The 18,807-nt window shown below is 48.1% G+C and overlaps 1 protein-coding gene and 1 long non-coding RNA gene across 3 annotated transcripts; one reads left to right on the forward strand and one right to left on the reverse strand.

Moving 5' to 3' along the window:
- Window positions 1-1,556: 1,556 nt before the first annotated feature.
- Window positions 1,557-18,806, reverse strand: ccnjl (cyclin J-like). 2 transcript variants are annotated; one of them, XM_047043323.1, is made up of 6 exons: window positions 6,111-6,306; window positions 5,694-5,807; window positions 4,850-5,060; window positions 4,040-4,339; window positions 3,326-3,485; window positions 1,557-2,190 (listed from the first exon to the last, which is right to left on the reverse strand). In XM_047043323.1, the coding sequence occupies exons 1-6, from the start codon at window positions 6,123-6,125 to the stop codon at window positions 1,794-1,796; spliced, it is 1,197 nt and encodes a 398-aa protein (XP_046899279.1). In that variant the 5' UTR covers window positions 6,126-6,306; the 3' UTR covers window positions 1,557-1,793. The 2 variants fall into 2 exon arrangements, with proteins under 2 accessions (XP_046899279.1, XP_046899280.1); XM_047043324.1 differs by lacking the exons at window positions 5,694-5,807; window positions 6,111-6,306 and adding an exon at window positions 18,725-18,806.
- On the forward strand, window positions 14,393-16,575 carry LOC124482799. The gene is made up of 3 exons (XR_006957770.1): window positions 14,393-14,566; window positions 14,727-14,786; window positions 15,517-16,575. It is a non-coding gene; the product is annotated as an uncharacterized LOC124482799 (long non-coding RNA).
- Window position 18,807: the final 1 nt, after the last annotated feature.

Here is an 18,807-nt window from a genome sequence, read left to right on the forward strand (position 1 = left end):
AATATTGAATGCTACAGTGGTCGAAATGTTAGCGGAAGCTGAAGAGATGGAGGCACCTGCCAGTTAACTTTTTTTTTACATCATATTGAGAGCTTTGCTGAAATTATAGGAATGATATTGGCCCTAACTGACCCAGACATCAATGAAAATGTGTTCACGATCCTCAGCGAGATGATACAGCATAGGGGTGGGCATATCGATCTTAAGACCGATTTATGTGGGATGTGTAAACTAACAGTAGAGGGACAATGAGTGAAACAGAAACCTTGGTCAACTGTTGGTTTATTCCATTTAATATCCTGCTCAGATGTTTGTCCTCGAAATGTCCCCCAAAGTGCTTCTGCAGCAGAAACAAGTCTTCACACACCTCTCTGGACACATCTACCCAGTGCTGCAACCCTCACCCTCCACTGCAACCATCACCCTCTACTGAAACCCTCACCCTCCTTTGCAACCCTCACTCTCCACTGCAGTGGTTCCCAACCCTGGCCCTCAGGGCACCCTGTCCTGCCTGTTTTAGATGTTTCCCTGCTCCAAATAAATGGTCATAAGCAAGCTTCTGCAGAGCTGGATAACGACCCATTCATTTGAACCAGGTGTGTAGGAGCAGGGAAACATATAAAAGACGCAGGAAAAGGTGCCCTGAGGATCCACTGCTCCACTGTAACCCTCACCCTCCACTTTAACCCTCACCCTCCACTGCATCCCTCAGCCTCCAGTGTAACCCTCATCCTCCACTGCAACGCTCATCCTCACCCTCCACTGTTACCCTCATTTTCCACTTTAACCCTCACCCTCCATTGCAACCCTCACCTTCCACTGTAACCCTCACCCTCCACTGTAACCCTCACCCTCCACTGCAACGCTCACCCTCCACTGCAACGCTCATCCTCCACTGTAACCCTCAACTTCCACTGTAACCCTTAATCTCCACTGTAACCCTCAACCTCCACTGTAACCCTCACCCTCCACTGTAACCCTTAACCTCCACTGTAACCCTCACCGTCCACTATAGCCCCATCTCCCTGTGCTACCTCTTTCAAACAAATGTAATATAAATTATAACCAAAATAAAGTAAACAATAAACAAATCTGGAACAAATACCAGTACTTGGTCAAATAACACACAAGAGATTGAGAGAGAGAGAGAGAGAGAGAGAGAGAGAGAGAGAGAGAATGAGAGAAAGAGGGAAAGAGGGGAAAAAGAGAGGGGGAGCGAAAAAGAAAGAGAAGAGAGGTAGGTAGAGAGTACATAAGAGAAAGTGGGAGACAAAGTAGCTAGTGAGTGACGAGCATCACCCCTTGCCCTTCCATTATCCCTGTTGTAGAACTAAAACACAGCTGTGGTAACTGGTCAGTAGAGCCTGTTCTTCATCCAAAGACGAGAAAGAACCTCAACAGTTGCAGGCACTATCGCTATGGCAACCAGCATCACCATAACCTCATAGGGAAGGAGAAAGCAGCCACCTCACGATAGCATCTTGAGTATGTGTGTGTGTATGTGTGAGTGTGGTGTGTATAAAGGGGTGTGTGTTGACGTACATGCATGTGTGTGTATACATTCGTATGAGTATGTGTGTATAGTGTGTGAGTGTGGTTTGTGTACGCGTGTGTGTGTGCCTGTAACAGCACTTATTAGATCTAATTTATTAGACATCTGAGATCTGATGGTGGTGTAAGTGAAGACAAGCTGTACCAACCAATAGACCTTCTGGAGGGTTCTTATTGGCCAAGAGTCCTCTGATCCCGCTAGCTGATTGGCCCACGGTGCCTAGGTCCAACTTCTGCTGGTGTCACCTGTCAAAGCAGCCGCCCACAAAGGTGTTATGGGAGGAGCTTAGGTAAGCGCCACTATAGGGTAGGCTGAGGCAATGGCCGTGGCGGGACTCAGAGGCCACCTGCAAGCTGATTGGTCCTTGATGAGACTGAGTACCCAATCCTGAGGCCAGGATGGGGAGGAAGGTTGCCTGGGAAGCGGATCCTGAGATGAGTCCACTCTGGCAGGGCTGAACGTGGTAGTGAGACCCAGCAGGCCTCCAAGCCTGGAACTCGCCTAGCACACGTGGCTGGAGCAGGGGGGCAGAGGAAAGGCAGGGAACAGAGGAGAAGGTCCTGGACTGGACAGGGGTCAGACTGGCTCCAGACCTGGGCTTAGACTTATTGGCCTGTTTCACATCACTGTCATGAGCTCTGGAAGAGACAGAGAGACAGACCATGTTTACAGTGCTGTGTTAAGGAATGTGTGTGTGTGTGCGTATATATGTATCTGTTTGTGTGGGTAAAATGTGTGTGTGTGTCAATATGTGATTGTGTGTTTGTGTACATGTGTCTGTGTATTTGTGTGTATTTATGTGTGTGTGTGTGGGGGGGAATGCCTTTTGTATGTTGTGTGTGTGTCTAAGTGTGTGCGTGTGTATGTTCATGTCTAGGAGGTGTAATACGTGTCACCGGTTCATTTGCAAAGCGCACAGTAGCCCCTACACACGCCTGCGCAATGATATCAATCCTCTGAACACGCTAGAACTTGACATTGACTTCCAATGGACACAGGTGTTCACAAACACGTCACGTAGGCGTCACGCTGGGGATGTGCACGTGTACTCTACACCTGACATACGCCTCAAATATGCAAGACCTACGCCTAACTATTTGATAAATATCTAGGCGTAAGCACAGGCAGGTGTTGTGTGCTTTGCATACTCTCACTTTTACATTTTACATTTTAGTCATTTTGCAGACGCTCTTATCCAGAAATAAATTAAATAATCTGTTATCACATTTACATTACATTTACATTTAGTCATTTAGCGGACGCTCTTATCCAGAGCAACTTACAGTAAGTACAGGGACATTCCCCCCGAGGCAAGTAGGGTGAAGTGCTTTGCCCAAGGACACACCGTCATTTGGCACAGCCGGGAATCAAACAGACCTTCTGATTACTAGCCCGATTCCCTAACCGCTCAGCCACCTGACTCCCCGTCTTCACTTACACCACCATCAGATCTACACCACACTGATGTCCAATAAGTGAGATCTAATAAGTGCTGTTACAGGCACACACACACACACGTACACAAACCACACTCACACACTATACAAACGGCCAAAACTCATACGGCCTCCACTTTTACGCAGCGCAGCACAGAAACGCCTGCAAACACCTGCCTGTCTATACGGGTTGGCTTGCCTTGGGTCAATATGTTATTCATGTTTGTGTTGTTAGTCGGTGATTATTGCCTACTACAATTTTAGCATGGTGGATGCGAGTCCATATATGTCTGTGTGTGGGAGTGCGTGTTCATGTGTGAGTTCATGTGTGTCTTACAGCAGCATCATCTCTACGCAAGCCGTGAGCTGTCCGTTGGAGTAGCCAGTGAGAGTGTGCAGTAGGGTGGTCCAGTGGGGGCTGATGTCCAGACACATCCGAGACGCAGCGATGCTGGCAGATGCCACGTGGGAGGGGCCGAACTGCAGGAAGAAGTGGTCTGGATGGGGAGGACATTATTGATAAATCAGGTGGCTGAGCGGGTAGAGCATCGGGTTAGTAATCTGAAGGTTGCCAGTTCAATTCCCGGCCGGTGCACATGACGTTGTGTCCTTGGGCAAGGCACTTCACCCTAGTTGCCTCGGGGAGAATGTCCCTGTACTTACTGTAAGTCGCTCTGGATAAGAGCGTCCGCTAAATGACTAAATGTAAATGTAATGTAAATGTAATGTAAATGTGATAACAGATTATTTAATTTAAATGTAATTTAGTCATTTAGCAGTCATCTTATCCAGAGCGACTTACAGTAAGTACAGGGACATTCTCCCCAAGGCAAGTAGGGTGACACAACGTCATTTGTCACAGCTGGGAATCGAACCGGCAACCTTTGGATTACTTGCCCGATTCCCTAAACACTCAGCCTCCTGACTCCCACTTAGTAGTAGAGATAGGTACACTGGTGTTTCACACACACCATCACCTCCTCCTCCAATACCTCCTCCAAAACCACCTTCTCTCCCTCCTCCACCTCCAAAATCACCTCCTCCTCCTCACCTTGTAGGGAGACCTCTAGGAAGTACAGAGTGTATTTGTCCAGGAAGTTCCTGGTCCGGTCCACAGAGGCAAGTGCTCGGCCCCGGTGGCGGTCCCCATCCCCCAGCGCCCCCTTCAAGTAGTAGTCGACGAAGTGGGCTGCCGTGGGCAGACACAGGTTCCAGCCCAGGCTGTCTAGCAGCTGGAGCTCCAGCCTCAGCAGGTCAGCTCTGGTCAGGACCACAGCTTGGCTCTGCATGAAGCCTAGGGAGTTGAGCTGGTTCAGCCTGGGGATTCTCTCCTCTTTCTCCTCAAACTTACCTGGGGACAAGGGAGATGGGAGAGGGGAGGGGTAGAGAGAAACATTGTTATGAGAGAAAGAGAGGAGGAAGTGAAAGGGGAAAAAAGTGAGTTGGAGTTGAGTGAGGGAGAGGAGGAAGGAAAAGGGAGAAGACAAAAAAGTTGGTGTGGGGGTGAGGTGGATTAATCTAAAAATAACCAGAGGACTTGTGCTTGAAGGGTGCAAGTCTGTTCAACGACTGAGAGGGGGTTGAAGGGGGTGGGGGTTGGAGGGGCCGGGAGGTAGGAAGGACAGAGGGTCACAGAACGGAGTGAGGCCCGGGGGAAGGGACAAAGAATACAAAGGGCAAGAGGCAGGGGGGAAGGGCATGAGGAGAGGGCGGGCATATGCTATCCCATACAGCAGTCAACAAGCCAACCCAGAAACTCATTCAGAGATCTCTCCGGGAATCCATGACTTTCCCTTAAAACAAACCTGAACTGACACTAGAACAAAAACGGAAACGTGTGTGAAACAAGAAGTGGACGTACAGGCAAGGAGGAGGCAGGAGAGGGCAGATGCGTAGAGCTCGTGGAGGGACACGTCATAGCGGTCCATAAACAGGTCCAGCAGGTACACAGCCAGGTGGTGGGCAGCCAGACACAGGCTGTACTGCTCACTCACAACAGCCAGCAAGTCAGCGAAGTAACGCCGCATCCAGATCTGGGGGGAGGAGGCTTTGTAGGAGGGCAGGGTCATCTCCTAGGAGAGGAGAGGATGGGAGGGGCAGTTATTTAACACATACATTGTGGAATTATTGCCGAAAATAGGAAGAGAGAGAGACAGAGAGGGAAAGAAAGAAAGACTAATATTCTTTTTCTTATTCAAATGGATCTATGTCTGTCGGACATCACCAGTAATGCAGAGGTAGAAGAAAAGCCAGGCCAGCCACCATGACAACAGAACAGGGTTGGAGTGTAAACCTATGTAACAGACGTGGTATTGCTAGCTCCGTCAGAGGTATACGGGCTACTGTTCACTCCGACCAGGAGTCGAACCGACCACCTCTGCTTCCCAAGCACCACCACTACCAACTACGCCAACAAAAAGCCAGCAATTTGTTTACGTGGGAGGCCTGTTACATACTTGAGGAGTGAATTTCACCACACATCGGCTACACCTACAGGAGGGTATCTCTCCAAGAGCAGGGTTGGAGTGTAAACCTACAGGAGGGTATCTCTCCAGGTGCAGGGTTAGAGTGTAAACCTACAGCAGGGTATCTCTCCAGGTGCAGGGTCGTATGGCCCAGGAGGTTAAGTTGGTCATCTCTGGCTTGTTGAGTGCATGAGGTGTAAAGTGTGAGAAGTGTTTCTGAGATGTTAAAAGTTACTCAACCTTCTTCTTCAGAGTTTGGTGAATGTCCACTGCTAGCTGGCTCTTCCACCACTGTGCCTCTGACTCCATCTCTCTCTCTTTCTCTCTCTGCTTGTCCTTGAAAGGCTGTATTCCCTTGTGAACACATTTATATTTTAGATAATAAGATCACTTGACACAAGTGGGGAATATTCAGAGGCTGAACTATGTTACCGTTTACAGAGCCTATGATCGTCACTATAATCTTGGATGAGAGATAGACATCTCTCTCTTTAGACATGATTTAGCCATTGCTATCCCTAAAATACCAGAGAATAGTGGCCTAGTAGACTGTTAGTAGGCCTACGCTATTCTGACAAAATTGCAACTACAACACCTATGTTTTCTGTAGAGAGAACGTGGCCAGCTGGCCACACGCAGGGCTAACGAGTTATTTACCTTTGATCTGCTCATACCCGGAGCTACCGACTCCTGTCCAATGTTGCATTTCAGTCAAACCAAGAGCATTCTGAGAACATCCTTCACCGGTTACTTTGTTAAACGACTCTTGTCAAAACCTTACATTCAGGCAGCGGTCAGGGACCTATTCAACTAGTTCTATTGTTCCGCTCTGGAACCTGTGCTAGACAGTCCGGAGTTGTTGTGGCAGCAATGAGTTTACGGGTGTAGATTCGGGGGTTAGTGTAGCATGGACTGTGTGACCCCAGGACAGCGCCCCCAACAAGCATTGTCAATCTATAAAATGAACACTTTCTGGTCCATATATACTCACCACACACTACAACTATAAATTGTTGTGTTCGAATGATTAACGTAGTTCAGACTGGGCAAGCTGAACTAATTCTTGAAACTTTTAACTTATTGAGAATACAAGCAAATAAGCTACATAATAGCCAATTTAGCCAACAACGTAGACCTACGTAATTTTGATTAATTGGTTTTCATATCTGAAGCTAAGCATTATCTAAATACCATAAACCACTTATTTGGCCAACAGATGGCGTCTAAACTCTACATTTGGCATATAGGTTTTGACTGCCTACACGATTGTGTACGTGCGCGCGCGCGTGGTTGTGTGTGTCCATACGTGTGTGGGTGAATGGGTTCAAGTTTGTTTTGATATCCACAGCAACAGCGACGTTTCCATTGCAGAGTAAAGCGATGGTATCTGACAGGCAAAACAGACAGAATTCAGTCTCAAGTGCTGCTGAATCTAATCACTGAAACATTATGAAAGTTTGTCCGCCATATTCATTTCCCATGGTTCTTGAAATTCAAACCCTAGTTAACCACAAGACAAGAATGCAGTCATAGCACCCACTGTACAGAACGGCATAACTGAATGGCCCTGCGCTGGTGCCAGAAGCGCGCACACACACATGCGCACATACACACACAATATAAACATACACACATGCGCACACACACGCACACAATAACACTTGGCAGTTACAGCTGATCCCTGTTGATCTGCAGGGACTGAGGCTATACACATTCAGACATACTAAGCACACACACACATACACACATACATATACTAGCAGACCCATACCACACCACCTGTCTCCATCAGCACTGTCTGTAACATGCTGTCAAAGTGGCAAAGCTCTGGTATCTTAATACTGGACCAACTATGTTCTTGTCAACTTGGCGTTCTGGTGTCCCATGAGACATAGAGTGTGTGATTGTTTGTGACAGAGTAAAAGAGAGAGAGAGAGAGAGAGAGAGAGAGAGAAAGAGAGAGAGAGAGAGAGAGAGAGAGAGAGAGAGAGAGAGAGAGAGAGAGAGAAGAGAGAGAGAGAGAGAGAGAGAGAGAGAGAGAGAGAGAGAGAGGGAGAGAGAGAAAGTGTGAGTGAGTTAGTGGGTGTCTGTCTTGTGAGGTTGGACATTCGGCCCAGGTTAAAGTTACAGGATCCAGGACACATATACCCCAGGACGGGCCAGGTCAGGGGGCAGGTATACTGTATGGGGTGTCTCCAGAACAGTCAGTGTGCCACAACAGCCAGCCTCTTACAGTAAAAACTATAAAACACATCCTTGTCACTGTAACAGTTTGTGAAACACCCACTTTTAAATGTAGCCTTACACAATGACATTTTCACACAAATTGTTGCAGGTTGCAAATTGGCTGAAACAAAATGTCCATGCAACTTGACATTTAGTAAGGAATTATACATAGACAATTAAGAGTTTATGTGTGAAGAACTAAAGAAGAAACCATTTTATGTTTTATTATTTTATTCAATTTGGCGAAAAGCCGTTGTCGAGTTGAAATCAGTTGAAATTAAATCACATTAATGGTAGTTTACGTCATCATCCGACACAATATCAGTTTTGCAACGGTTGTGTCTAAGTTTCAAGCAAGTTTCAAGTGCGTTGCAGAGGGCTTTACTCACCATGCAACTCAAATGCAACATAATTTAACCTAGTTCCACCAAATAAAGTTGTGTACAAATGTCACCATGTAAAGCCAGCCTACTTGTAAAAACTATAAAACACTCATCTGTTGCTGCAACAGTTTACATAAACACACTTGTCAGATTCTCCTAGCTGGTCAGAGAAATGAGTCAACAGTTGTAGGAATCAAACCTGGAGCCTTCCTGTGCCAACTTAATAAGCTAAAGTCCTAAAGCTGGTTTAGTCATCAAGCAAGCATGGCTCAGAACCACATCCTGTGACTGCCAAGGATATGAGTTACGCACACGCAAGCTGATAGCTGCCCTGCAGCCAGGACCTGAATACAGTATAGGACCTGTCCTCACTAAACACAGTATAGGACCTGCCCTCACTAAACACAGTATAGGGTCTGTCCTCACTATACACAGTATAGGACCTGTCCTCACTGAACACAGTATAGACCCTGTCCTCACTGAACACTGTATAGGGCCTGTTTTCACTAAACACAGTATAGGGTCTGTCCTCACTGAACACAGTATAGGGTCTGTCCTCACTGAACACAATATAGGGTCTGTCCTTACTGAACACAGTATAGGGTCTGTCCTCACTGAACACAGTATAGGACCTGTCCTCACTAAACACAGTATAGGACCTGTCCTCACTTAACACAGTATAGGCTCTGTCCTCACTGAACACAGTATAGGACCTGTCCTCACTGAACACAGTATAGGCTCTGTCCTCACTATACACAGTATAAGACCTGTCCTCACTGAACACAGTATAGGCTCTGTCCTCACTGAACACAGTATAGGGTCTGTCCTCACTGAACACAATATAGGGTCTGTCCTTACTGAACACAGTATAGGGTCTGTCCTCACTGAACACAGTATAGGACCTGTCCTCACTAAACACAGTATAGGTTATGTCCTCACTAAACACAGTATAGGACCTGTCCTCACTATACACAGTATAGGACCTGTCCTCACTGAACACAGTATAGACCCTGTCCTCACTGAACACTGTATAGGGCCTGTTTTCACTAAACACAGTATAGGGTCTGTCTTCACTGAACACAGTATAGGGTCTGTCCTCACTGAACACAGTATAGGGTCTGTCCTCACTGAACACAGTATAGGGTCTGTCCTCACTGAACACAATATAGGGTCTGTCCTTACTGAACACAGTATAGGGTCTGTCCTCACTGAACACAGTATAGGACCTGTCCTCACTAAACACAGTATAGGACCTGTCCTCACTTAACACAGTATAGGCTCTGTCCTCACTGAACACAGTATAGGACCTGTCCTCACTGAACACAGTATAGGCTCTGTCCTCACTATACACAGTATAAGACCTGTCCTCACTGAACACAGTATAGGCTCTGTCCTCACTGAACACAGTATAGGGTCTGTCCTCACTGAACACAATATAGGGTCTGTCCTTACTGAACACAGTATAGGGTCTGTCCTCACTGAACACAGTATAGGACCTGTCCTCACTAAACACAGTATAGGTTATGTCCTCACTAAACACAGTATAGGACCTGTCCTCACTGAACACAGTATAGGGTCTGTCCTCACTGAACACAATATAGGGTCTGTCCTTACTGAACACAGTATAGGGTATGTCCTCACTGAACACAGTATAGGACCTGTCCTCACTAAACACAGTATAGGTTATGTCCTCACTGAACACATTATAGGACCTGTCCTCACTGAACACAGTATAGGCTCTGTCCTCACTGTACACAGTATAGGTTCTGTCCTCACTATACACAGTATAAGACCTGTCCTCACTGAACACAGTATAGGCTCTGTCCTCACTGAACACAGCATAGGCTCTGTCCTCACTGAACACAGTATAGGACCTGTCCTCACTGAACACAGTATAAGACCTGTCCTCACTGAACACAGTATAGGCTCTGTCCTCACTTAACACAGTAGAGGCTCTGTCCTCACTGAACACAGTATAGGGTCTGTCCTCACTGAACACAATATAAGGTCTGTCCTTACTGAACAAAGTATAAGGTCTGTCCTCACTGAACACAGTATAGGACTTGTCCTCACTAAACACAGTATAGGTCATGTCCTCACTAAACACAGTATAGGACCTGTCCTCACTGAACAAAGTATAGGGTCTGTCCTCACTTAACACAGTATAGGCTCTTTCCTCATTGAACACAGTATAGGGTCTGTCCTCACTGAACACAGTATAGGCTCTGTCCTCACTGAACATAGCATAGGCTCTGTCCTCACTGAACACAGTATAGGGTCTGTCCTCACTGAACACAATATAGGGTCTGTCCTTACTGAACACAGTATAGGGTCTGTCCTCACTGAACACAGTATAGGACCTGTCCTCACTAAACACAGTATAGGTTATGTCCTCACTAAACACAGTATAGGACCTGTCCTCACTGAACACAGTATAGGCTCTGTCCTCACTGAACACAGTATAGGACCTGTCCTCACTGAACACAGTATAAGACCTGTCCTCACTGAACACAGTATAGGCTCTGTCCTCACTTAACACAGTAGAGGCTCTGTCCTCACTGAACACAGTATAGGGTCTGTCCTCACTGAACACAATATAAGGTCTGTCCTTACTGAACAAAGTATAAGGTCTGTCCTCACTGAACACAGTATAGGACTTGTCCTCACTAAACACAGTATAGGTCATGTCCTCACTAAACACAGTATAGGACCTGTCCTCACTGAACAAAGTATAGGGTCTGTCCTCACTTAACACAGTATAGGCTCTTTCCTCATTGAACACAGTATAGGGTCTGTCCTCACTGAACACAGTATAGGGTCTGTCCTCACTATACACAGTATAGGACCTGTCCTCACTGAACACAGTATAGGCTCTGTCCTCACTTAACACAGTATAGGCTCTGTCCTCACTGAACACAGTATAGGACCTGTCCTCACTGAACACAGTATAGGGTCTGTCCTCACTGAACACAATATAGGGTCTGTCCTTACTGAACACAGTATAGGGTCTGTCCTCACTGAACACAGTATAGGACCTGTCCTCACTAAACACAGTATAGGTTATGTCCTCACTAAACACAGTATAGGACCTGTCCTCACTGTACACAGTATAGGCTCTGTCCTCACTATACACAGTATAAGACCTGTCCTCACTGAACACAGTATAGGCTCTGTCCTCACTGAACACAGTATAGGGCCTGTCCTCATTGAACACAGTATAGGGTCTGTCCTCACTGAACACAATATAGGGTCTGTCCTTACTGAACACAGTATAGGGTCTGTCCTCACTGAACACAGTATAGGACCTGTCCTCACTAAACACAGTATAGGTTATGTCCTCACTAAACACAGTATAGGACCTGTCCTCACTGTACACAGTATAGGCTCTGTCCTCACTATACACAGTATAAGACCTGTCCTCACTGAACACAGTATAGGCTCTGTCCTCACTGAACACAGCATAGGCTCTGTCCTCACTGAACACAGTATAGGGTCTGTCCTCACTGAACACAATATAGGGTCTGTCCTTACTGAACACAGTATAGGGTATGTCCTCACTGAACACAGTATAGGACCTGTCCTCACTAAACACAGTATAGGTTATGTCCTCACTAAACACAGTATAGGACCTGTCCTCACTGAACACAGTATAGGCTCTGTCCTCACTGAACACAGTATAGGACCTGTCCTCACTGAACACAGTATAAGACCTGTCCTCACTGAACACAGTATAGGCTCTGTCCTCACTTAACACAGTATAGGACTTGTCATCACTAAACACAGTATAGGGTCTGTCCTCACTGAACACAATATAAGGTCTGTCCTTACTGAACAAAGTATAAGGTCTGTCCTCACTGAACACAGTATAGGACTTGTCATCACTAAACACAGTATAGGTCATGTCCTCACTAAACACAGTATAGGACCTGTCCTCACTGAACAAAGTATAGGGTCTGTCCTCACTTAACACAGTATAGGCTCTTTCCTCATTGAACACAGTATAGGGTCTGTCCTCACTGAACACAGTATATGGTCTGTCCTCACTATACACAGTATAGGACCTGTTCTCACTGAACACAGTATCGGGTCTGTCCTCACTTAACACAGTATAGGCTCTGTCCTCATTGAACACAGTATAGGGTCTGTCCTCACTGAACACAGTATAGGGTCTGTCCTCACTGAACACAGTATAGGGTCTGTCCTCACTGAACACACTATAGGCTCTGTCCTCATTGAACACAGTATAGGGTCTGCCCTCACTGAACACAGTATAGGGTCTGTCCTCACTATACACAGTATAGGACCTGTCCTCACTGAACACAGTATAGGCTCTGTCCTCACTTAACACAGTATAGGCTCTGTCCTCACTGAACACAGTATAGGACCTGTCCTCACTGAACACAGTATAGGGTCTGTCCTTACTGAACACAGTATAGGGTCTGTCCTCACTGAACACAGTATAGGGCCTGTCCTCATTGAACACAGTATAGGGTCTGTCCTCACTGAACACAGTATAGGGTCTGTTTTCACTGAACACAGTATAGGGTCTGTCTTCACTGAACACAGTATAGGGTCTGTCCTCACTGAACACAGTATAGGGTCTGTCCTCAATGAACACAGTATAAACCCTGTCCTCACCGAGCACAGTATAGGGTATGTCCTCACTGAACACAATATAGGGTCTGTCCTTACTGAACACAGTATAGGGTCTGTCCTCACTGAACACAGTATAGGACCTGTCCTCACTAAACACAGTATAGGTTATGTCCTCACTAAACACAGTATAGGACCTGTCCTCACTGAACACAGTATAGGCTCTGTCCTCACTGAACACAGTATAGGACCTGTCCTCACTGAACACAGTATAGGGTCTGTCCTCACTGAACACAATATAAGGTCTGTCCTTACTGAACAAAGTATAGGGTCTGTCCTCACTGAACACAATATAAGGTCTGTCCTCACTTAACACAGTATAGGCTCTTTCCTCATTGAACACAGTATAGGGTCTGTCCTCACTGAACACAGTATATGGTCTGTCCTCACTATACACAGTATATGGTCTGTCCTCACTATACACAGTATAGGCTCTGTCCTCATTGAACACAGTATAGGGTCTGTCCTCACTGAACACAGTATAGGGTCTGTCCTCACTATACACAGTATAGGACCTGTCCTCACTGAACACAGTATAGGCTCTGTCCTCACTTAACACAGCATAGGCTCTGTCCTCACTGAACACAGTATAGGACCTGTCCTCACTGAACACAGTATAGGGTCTGTCCTTACTGAACACAGTATAGGGTCTGTCCTCACTGAACACAGTATGGGGCCTGTCCTCATTGAACACAGTATAGGGTCTGTCCTCACTGAACACAGTATAGGGTCTGTTTTCACTGAACACAGTATAGGGTCTGTCCTCACTGAACACAGTGTAGTACCTGTCCTCACTAAACAAAGTATAGGGCCTGTCCTCACTGAACACAGCATAGGGTCTGTCCTCACTGAACACAGTAAAGGTCCCGTCCTCACTGAACACAGTATAGGGCCTCACACACATGTTCCAGAAAAGGAAATAATTGTCATTCAGTTGCAAAAAATCTATGATGACATTTCGTAGATGTTTGTAATACTTCGTTACCGCAAGTGAGAAAGGATTTACTGTCACAATTTGTGTTCAAATAGCAGATACCGTCAGTGTGATGAAGGGGATTTGAAACTGCCACATCTAGATGAGCAGTCAAATGCTCTACCACTAACCTATACTCATCCCAAACCCCTCATGAAAAGTAGGATTCCGATAGTGTGAGATACATCTTAGTAACCATATTGCATTTGACTGTTTATTCCTCCTTAATTAATAGTTTATTTATCCTTTTTAGTCTTTTTAATCCTTTTTATCTTATAGTCACACTTAGGCCCAGGCCTACTGTAACCTGTGTGGAAACATTCTGTGTGCTGATCAGAGCGAATTTTATCTTCAGCAGCATATCTGGACCAGCTAATCTTTCAGGCTGAGCTTGTCTCCGTCCCTCTTTAACCAGCCTCCACTCCCCACACCTACCCTGTCCTATCAAGTCAAGTCGGTGATAGGGCTCGGCTGTATCTACCCTGTCGCTATATTTAGCCCAGGGTATGGGACTGGGACTGGGACTGTCCCGGCAAACGAAGAGAGGTGGATTCCAGAGGTCTGATCCCAGCAGGCAGAGTATTCTCTCTCTCTTTCTCTCTCTTTCTCACCCCCCCTCTCTCCTTCTCCCCTCTCTCTCTCTCTCTCTCTCTCTCTCTCTCTCTCTCTCTCTCTCTCTCTCTCTCTCTCTCTCTCTCTCTCTCGCTCTTTCTTTCAGTCCACACCTGCTGTAGCTGCTAACCACCACCTCCGCCATCTTCTCTCCCTCAGGCCCTGGCGCGATCACTATCAATCACATACCTCCAGACCCAGACCCACCAAGAGGCCTGGACCTCGTGCTCCTGCCCGCTGACAGAGCCCTAGAGACGGAGAAGAAGGTCAGATGGTCGGCCTGGCTCATGACACCCATCAGACACAGTCGTATGCCCAAGGGAGAAAGACTTGACCTAGATTTCTCCTCTGCTTTCTATTTTCTGCTGTTTGTGAAAGATAAGCAGTAATTTAAAGGGGTATTCTGTGATGTTTATATGGTTTCAGGTTCGAGTGCATATGAAGATGTGTCAGTCCTGATCGTTATCTGTCTATGCTGGGTATAAGGTAGGTCCTGACAAGCGTTTCCTTTTCAGAGAGTTCTGGGCAGAGTCTCAATAATCCCTCCTCACTTCCTCATTTCTTCCCTACTTTCCTCCCTCTAATGTTGCTGTGGGAGAGGTCTGACAGTGAGGGGTGGGGTGGGGGGATTGTTGCAGGGATTGTTGCTGTCTTACAAGATAAACTTGCCTCCTTCCCTTCATTGGATAGTTAAGATGAGAAATTAACTGTGTAGAAGAGCACAGAACATCCACCTATAAATCAATATTAGGTCAGAGAATACTTTAAGGAGGAATGGAAGGAAGGAAGCATGTTCAAAGTATTAGGACAGAACCCTTGTGTAGAGGGCCTCTTCAACATGACATGGAGGTAACAGTAGCTGTCTGTTTGGAAGTCCACAGGAGCCTGACTGTCACACACCCTCGAATAACCTCACACATCACCTGAACACACACACGTTTACACAGACACACATGTTAGCGCACACACACACAGAATGTCTTCATGTCAGATCATGTGCCTGCACAGGTCTCTTCCACTGACTTGCATAACCACCATCTACACAACACACACTTTCAAAACATCTCACACAACACATGACAAACATACTTTCACAACCTGTGTAGAAATATTGCATGGAAAAACAAGGCATGGGTTTGAAAACCAAAACATTTGTTATCCATTATTGAATCTTGAGGTTGATATGAAGATGTTTTCTTTAATTGTCTTTCATCAGTTCTGGTCCAGCAAATGAGACGTGAACTCCAGGCCCTGTACTCTGTAAGCATATGATCTTGATCTTTACCCTTGGAGTGGAAACAGCCCTCTCCATAGTGTTTAACCAGCCCTTACGCAGACTCTGCTGCAAGATGACATTACCAGAAAGGACACCATGCTCTGAGCAGTTAGAGGATGAGGAGGAGACAGAAGTGACAGTGGGAGATGAAGAGGAGCAGGATGATGATAACTCCTCAGCTTCCTACTACTCAGCCATTAGCTCTCTTAGTGACTGGGATGACCTGCCAAAGGAGAACGGGGTAGACGGAGGGCCTCAAACCCAGGTCTCTACTCCTCGAACCACCCCACCACCCCGGGTCAGAGAGTCTCCTCTCTCCCCTGTGCCTTTTCCAGGGGCTCAAACCCAGGTTGCCTGCCCTGGAACCACCCCAGCACCTCAAGACAGAGATGCGGTCCTCTCAACTAAGCCCTCCTTTTGGCATCAAACCCAGGTCTCCCCTCTTTGAACCACCCCACTACACCGGGACAGAGATGCTGCCCCTTCTACTTCTCTTCCTTTTGGGTCTCAAACCCAAGTTGCTTCTACTCAAACCACCCTACTGCCCCAAATCAGTGTGTTTCTTTTCCCACCTGTACCTTTTCCAGGGGCTCTAACCCAGGTCCCCTCCCCTGGAACAACCCCACTACCCCTGGGTACAAAGGCTGTACATTGTCCAGCCCACCAACAGACCAAGGGGGGTGCAAATCCAGCTAGAGAGGCTTCCAGCTCACCTACTCTGCATCTCCCCTGCAGGGCCAGTGTGTCTGTGTCTGTCAGTGGGACTCAAAGTAGCCTGGTGGGCCGCCCACACCTGCCTCTCTGGTTCACCGTCAGGGCAAACCTCCTGCCCAGAAAAGGCCTGCAGGGAGGGCCAGAGGGAGACAGAGAGACAAGGGACATCCAGGAGACAGGCAGAGAGACCAGAGATAACCAGGAAACTAGTCAGGTGCCAACACAGGAGAAGAGATGGCAGAGACATAAGAGACCGGAGGAGTGTCAGGAGAGACAGATAAGACAGGAAGAGAGACAGAAGGAGAGACAGGAGAACAGACAGGAGGAAAAGCAGAAGGATATACAGGAGGAGAAGGGGGAAATGAGACAGATAAGACTGGAGGAGAGAAAGGAGGAGAGGTGCGAGAAGAAGCAGAAGGAGAGACAAGAGGAAAGGCATGAGGAGAGGCAAGAAGAGAGGCATGAGGAGAGGCATGAGGAGAGGCATGAAGATAGGCAGGAGGATAGGCAGCAGGAGAAATAGATAAAACAGGAAGAAATACAGGAAGAGAAACAGGAGGAGATACAAGAGGAGAGGCAGGAAGAGAGGCAAGAGAAGGGACAGAAGGGTAATGTGGTGCAGAGACAAATAGGACTGGAGGAGAAGCAGAAGGAAAGGCAGAAGGGGATACAAAAAGAGAGGCAGGAGGAGAGGCATGAGGAGCGGCATGAGGAAAGGCAGGAAGAGAAAGAGATAAAACAGGAAGAAACACTAGAAAAGGGACAAGTGGAGAAACAAGAGGAAAGACAGGAGGGACATGAGGAGGGACAGCAGGCAAGGCAGAAGGAGAAACAGGAGGAGAAACAGGAAATACAGGAGGAGAGGCAGGAGGAGGGACAGGAGGCAAGGCAGGAGGAGGGACAGGAGGTGAGACAGGAGGAGAGACAGGAGGAGAGTCCGGAGGGGGTGCAGGAGGAGATACAGGAGGCAAGGCAGAAGGAGAGACAGGATGAGAGGCAGGAGGATAATGTGGAGCAGAGACAGATAGGACCGGAGAAGAATCAGGAGGAAAGACAGGAGAAGAAGAGAAAAGGCAGGAGGTGAGGCAAGAGGAAAAATAGGAAAGACAGGAGGAGAGACTGCAGGGGGAGGAGGAGGAGAGACACGAGGAGAGACGGGGAGAGAGACAGGCAGCTAGAGAGCCGATTTTTCAAGGGTTGAAGCGGGAAAGGGGGGAGGAGAAGGGAAGGGAGGGGGAAAAGGAAGGGCCGGGGGAGGGGGCAAAGGAAAGGGAAGGGGAGGGGGAGGGCCTGCAGCTCCAGACTGGCTTGTCACTCAGATCCAGGAATAGAAAAGCTCTTGCAAGCTGCAGCTCCACACTCTCAGTCGTCCGACAGCCACGGTCAGGAATCTTACCCTTGCTAACGCAGACGCCGCCGCGCACAACATCGCCCTGCTATTCACAGGGTTCCCTCGCAACTGGACAGCAACACCAGACATACCGGCAGCACCAGGAACACCAGCAGCATCGGACACACAGCCCAAGCCCTCCCGCTTCCATCACCCACATACCGGACTACCGGACAACTTTTTACCCACCCAGACCCAAACCCGGACACAAACCCAGAGTAGTGCCAGGTCAAGGACCCGGATCCCTTTGGTTCCCCCGGCAGCCTTGCCTCCCCCCCCGACAGCCCCCCAGAGCAGCCCCCCTGCCCGGCCCACCCCCCAGTATGACCGCCAGGCTGTACCAGCCAGACAGGGAGTTGGGCCAGGGGCGCCACTTCCTCAGCAAGCATCGCTGCCCTGAGGCCGACTACCTGGAGGTGTGTGACAGGGACCATTGTCCGTCCTCCAGCCAATCAGCCCAGCCCTCCCCGCTGCCCTCCCAGGAAGGCAGCGCCTCCCCCTGGTCGGAGGAGGACCTGTCCCTCCACTTGCCCGGCGGCAGCCTGCCTGGCGACGCCACCCCTACCCCCGCCTGCTCGGACACGGGCAGCTTCGAGTGTGTGGACGTAGAGCTGGAGCAGCGGGAGGAAGGGGGGGAAGAGCGGGGGGGCAAGACTGTCCCCAAGCGTCAGATTCAACTGAAGAGGAAGGACCAGGAGGAGGGGGAGGAAGAGGAAGGGGGAGGAGGAGATAAGGAGGTGTTGGCTGACGCCTCTGCCCCCCCTCGACTGCTCCTGCGCCAGCACTCCACTCCTGCCACCTTCAACCAGCGGTCACATGACCTTCCCACGTCACTGGACCTCCCCCTGCCTGGAACCTCCCTGGCCGAGCGGCGCCAGCGGCTGCACAAGTCCGTCTCATTGGATGAGACGGTCTCCCCTAGTAAAACCAAGATGGCGTCCTGCATCATCAAGAGTGTCCTGTCAAAGAAGATGCAGATCGAGCAGACCATGCACAACAGCTTGGGAGAACGTCAGGAGAACATTCAGGAGAACCTTTTCTCACCTGCTGAAGCTCACAACAACAGCTCACAGAACAACAGAAACTCTCTCTACCACGGCTCCCTTGCCATTAAGTTCCACGTGGCT

Source organism: Hypomesus transpacificus, chromosome 20 (assembly GCF_021917145.1).
Source record: "Hypomesus transpacificus isolate Combined female chromosome 20, fHypTra1, whole genome shotgun sequence".
Classification (NCBI taxonomy): Eukaryota; Metazoa; Chordata; class Actinopteri; order Osmeriformes; family Osmeridae; genus Hypomesus; species Hypomesus transpacificus.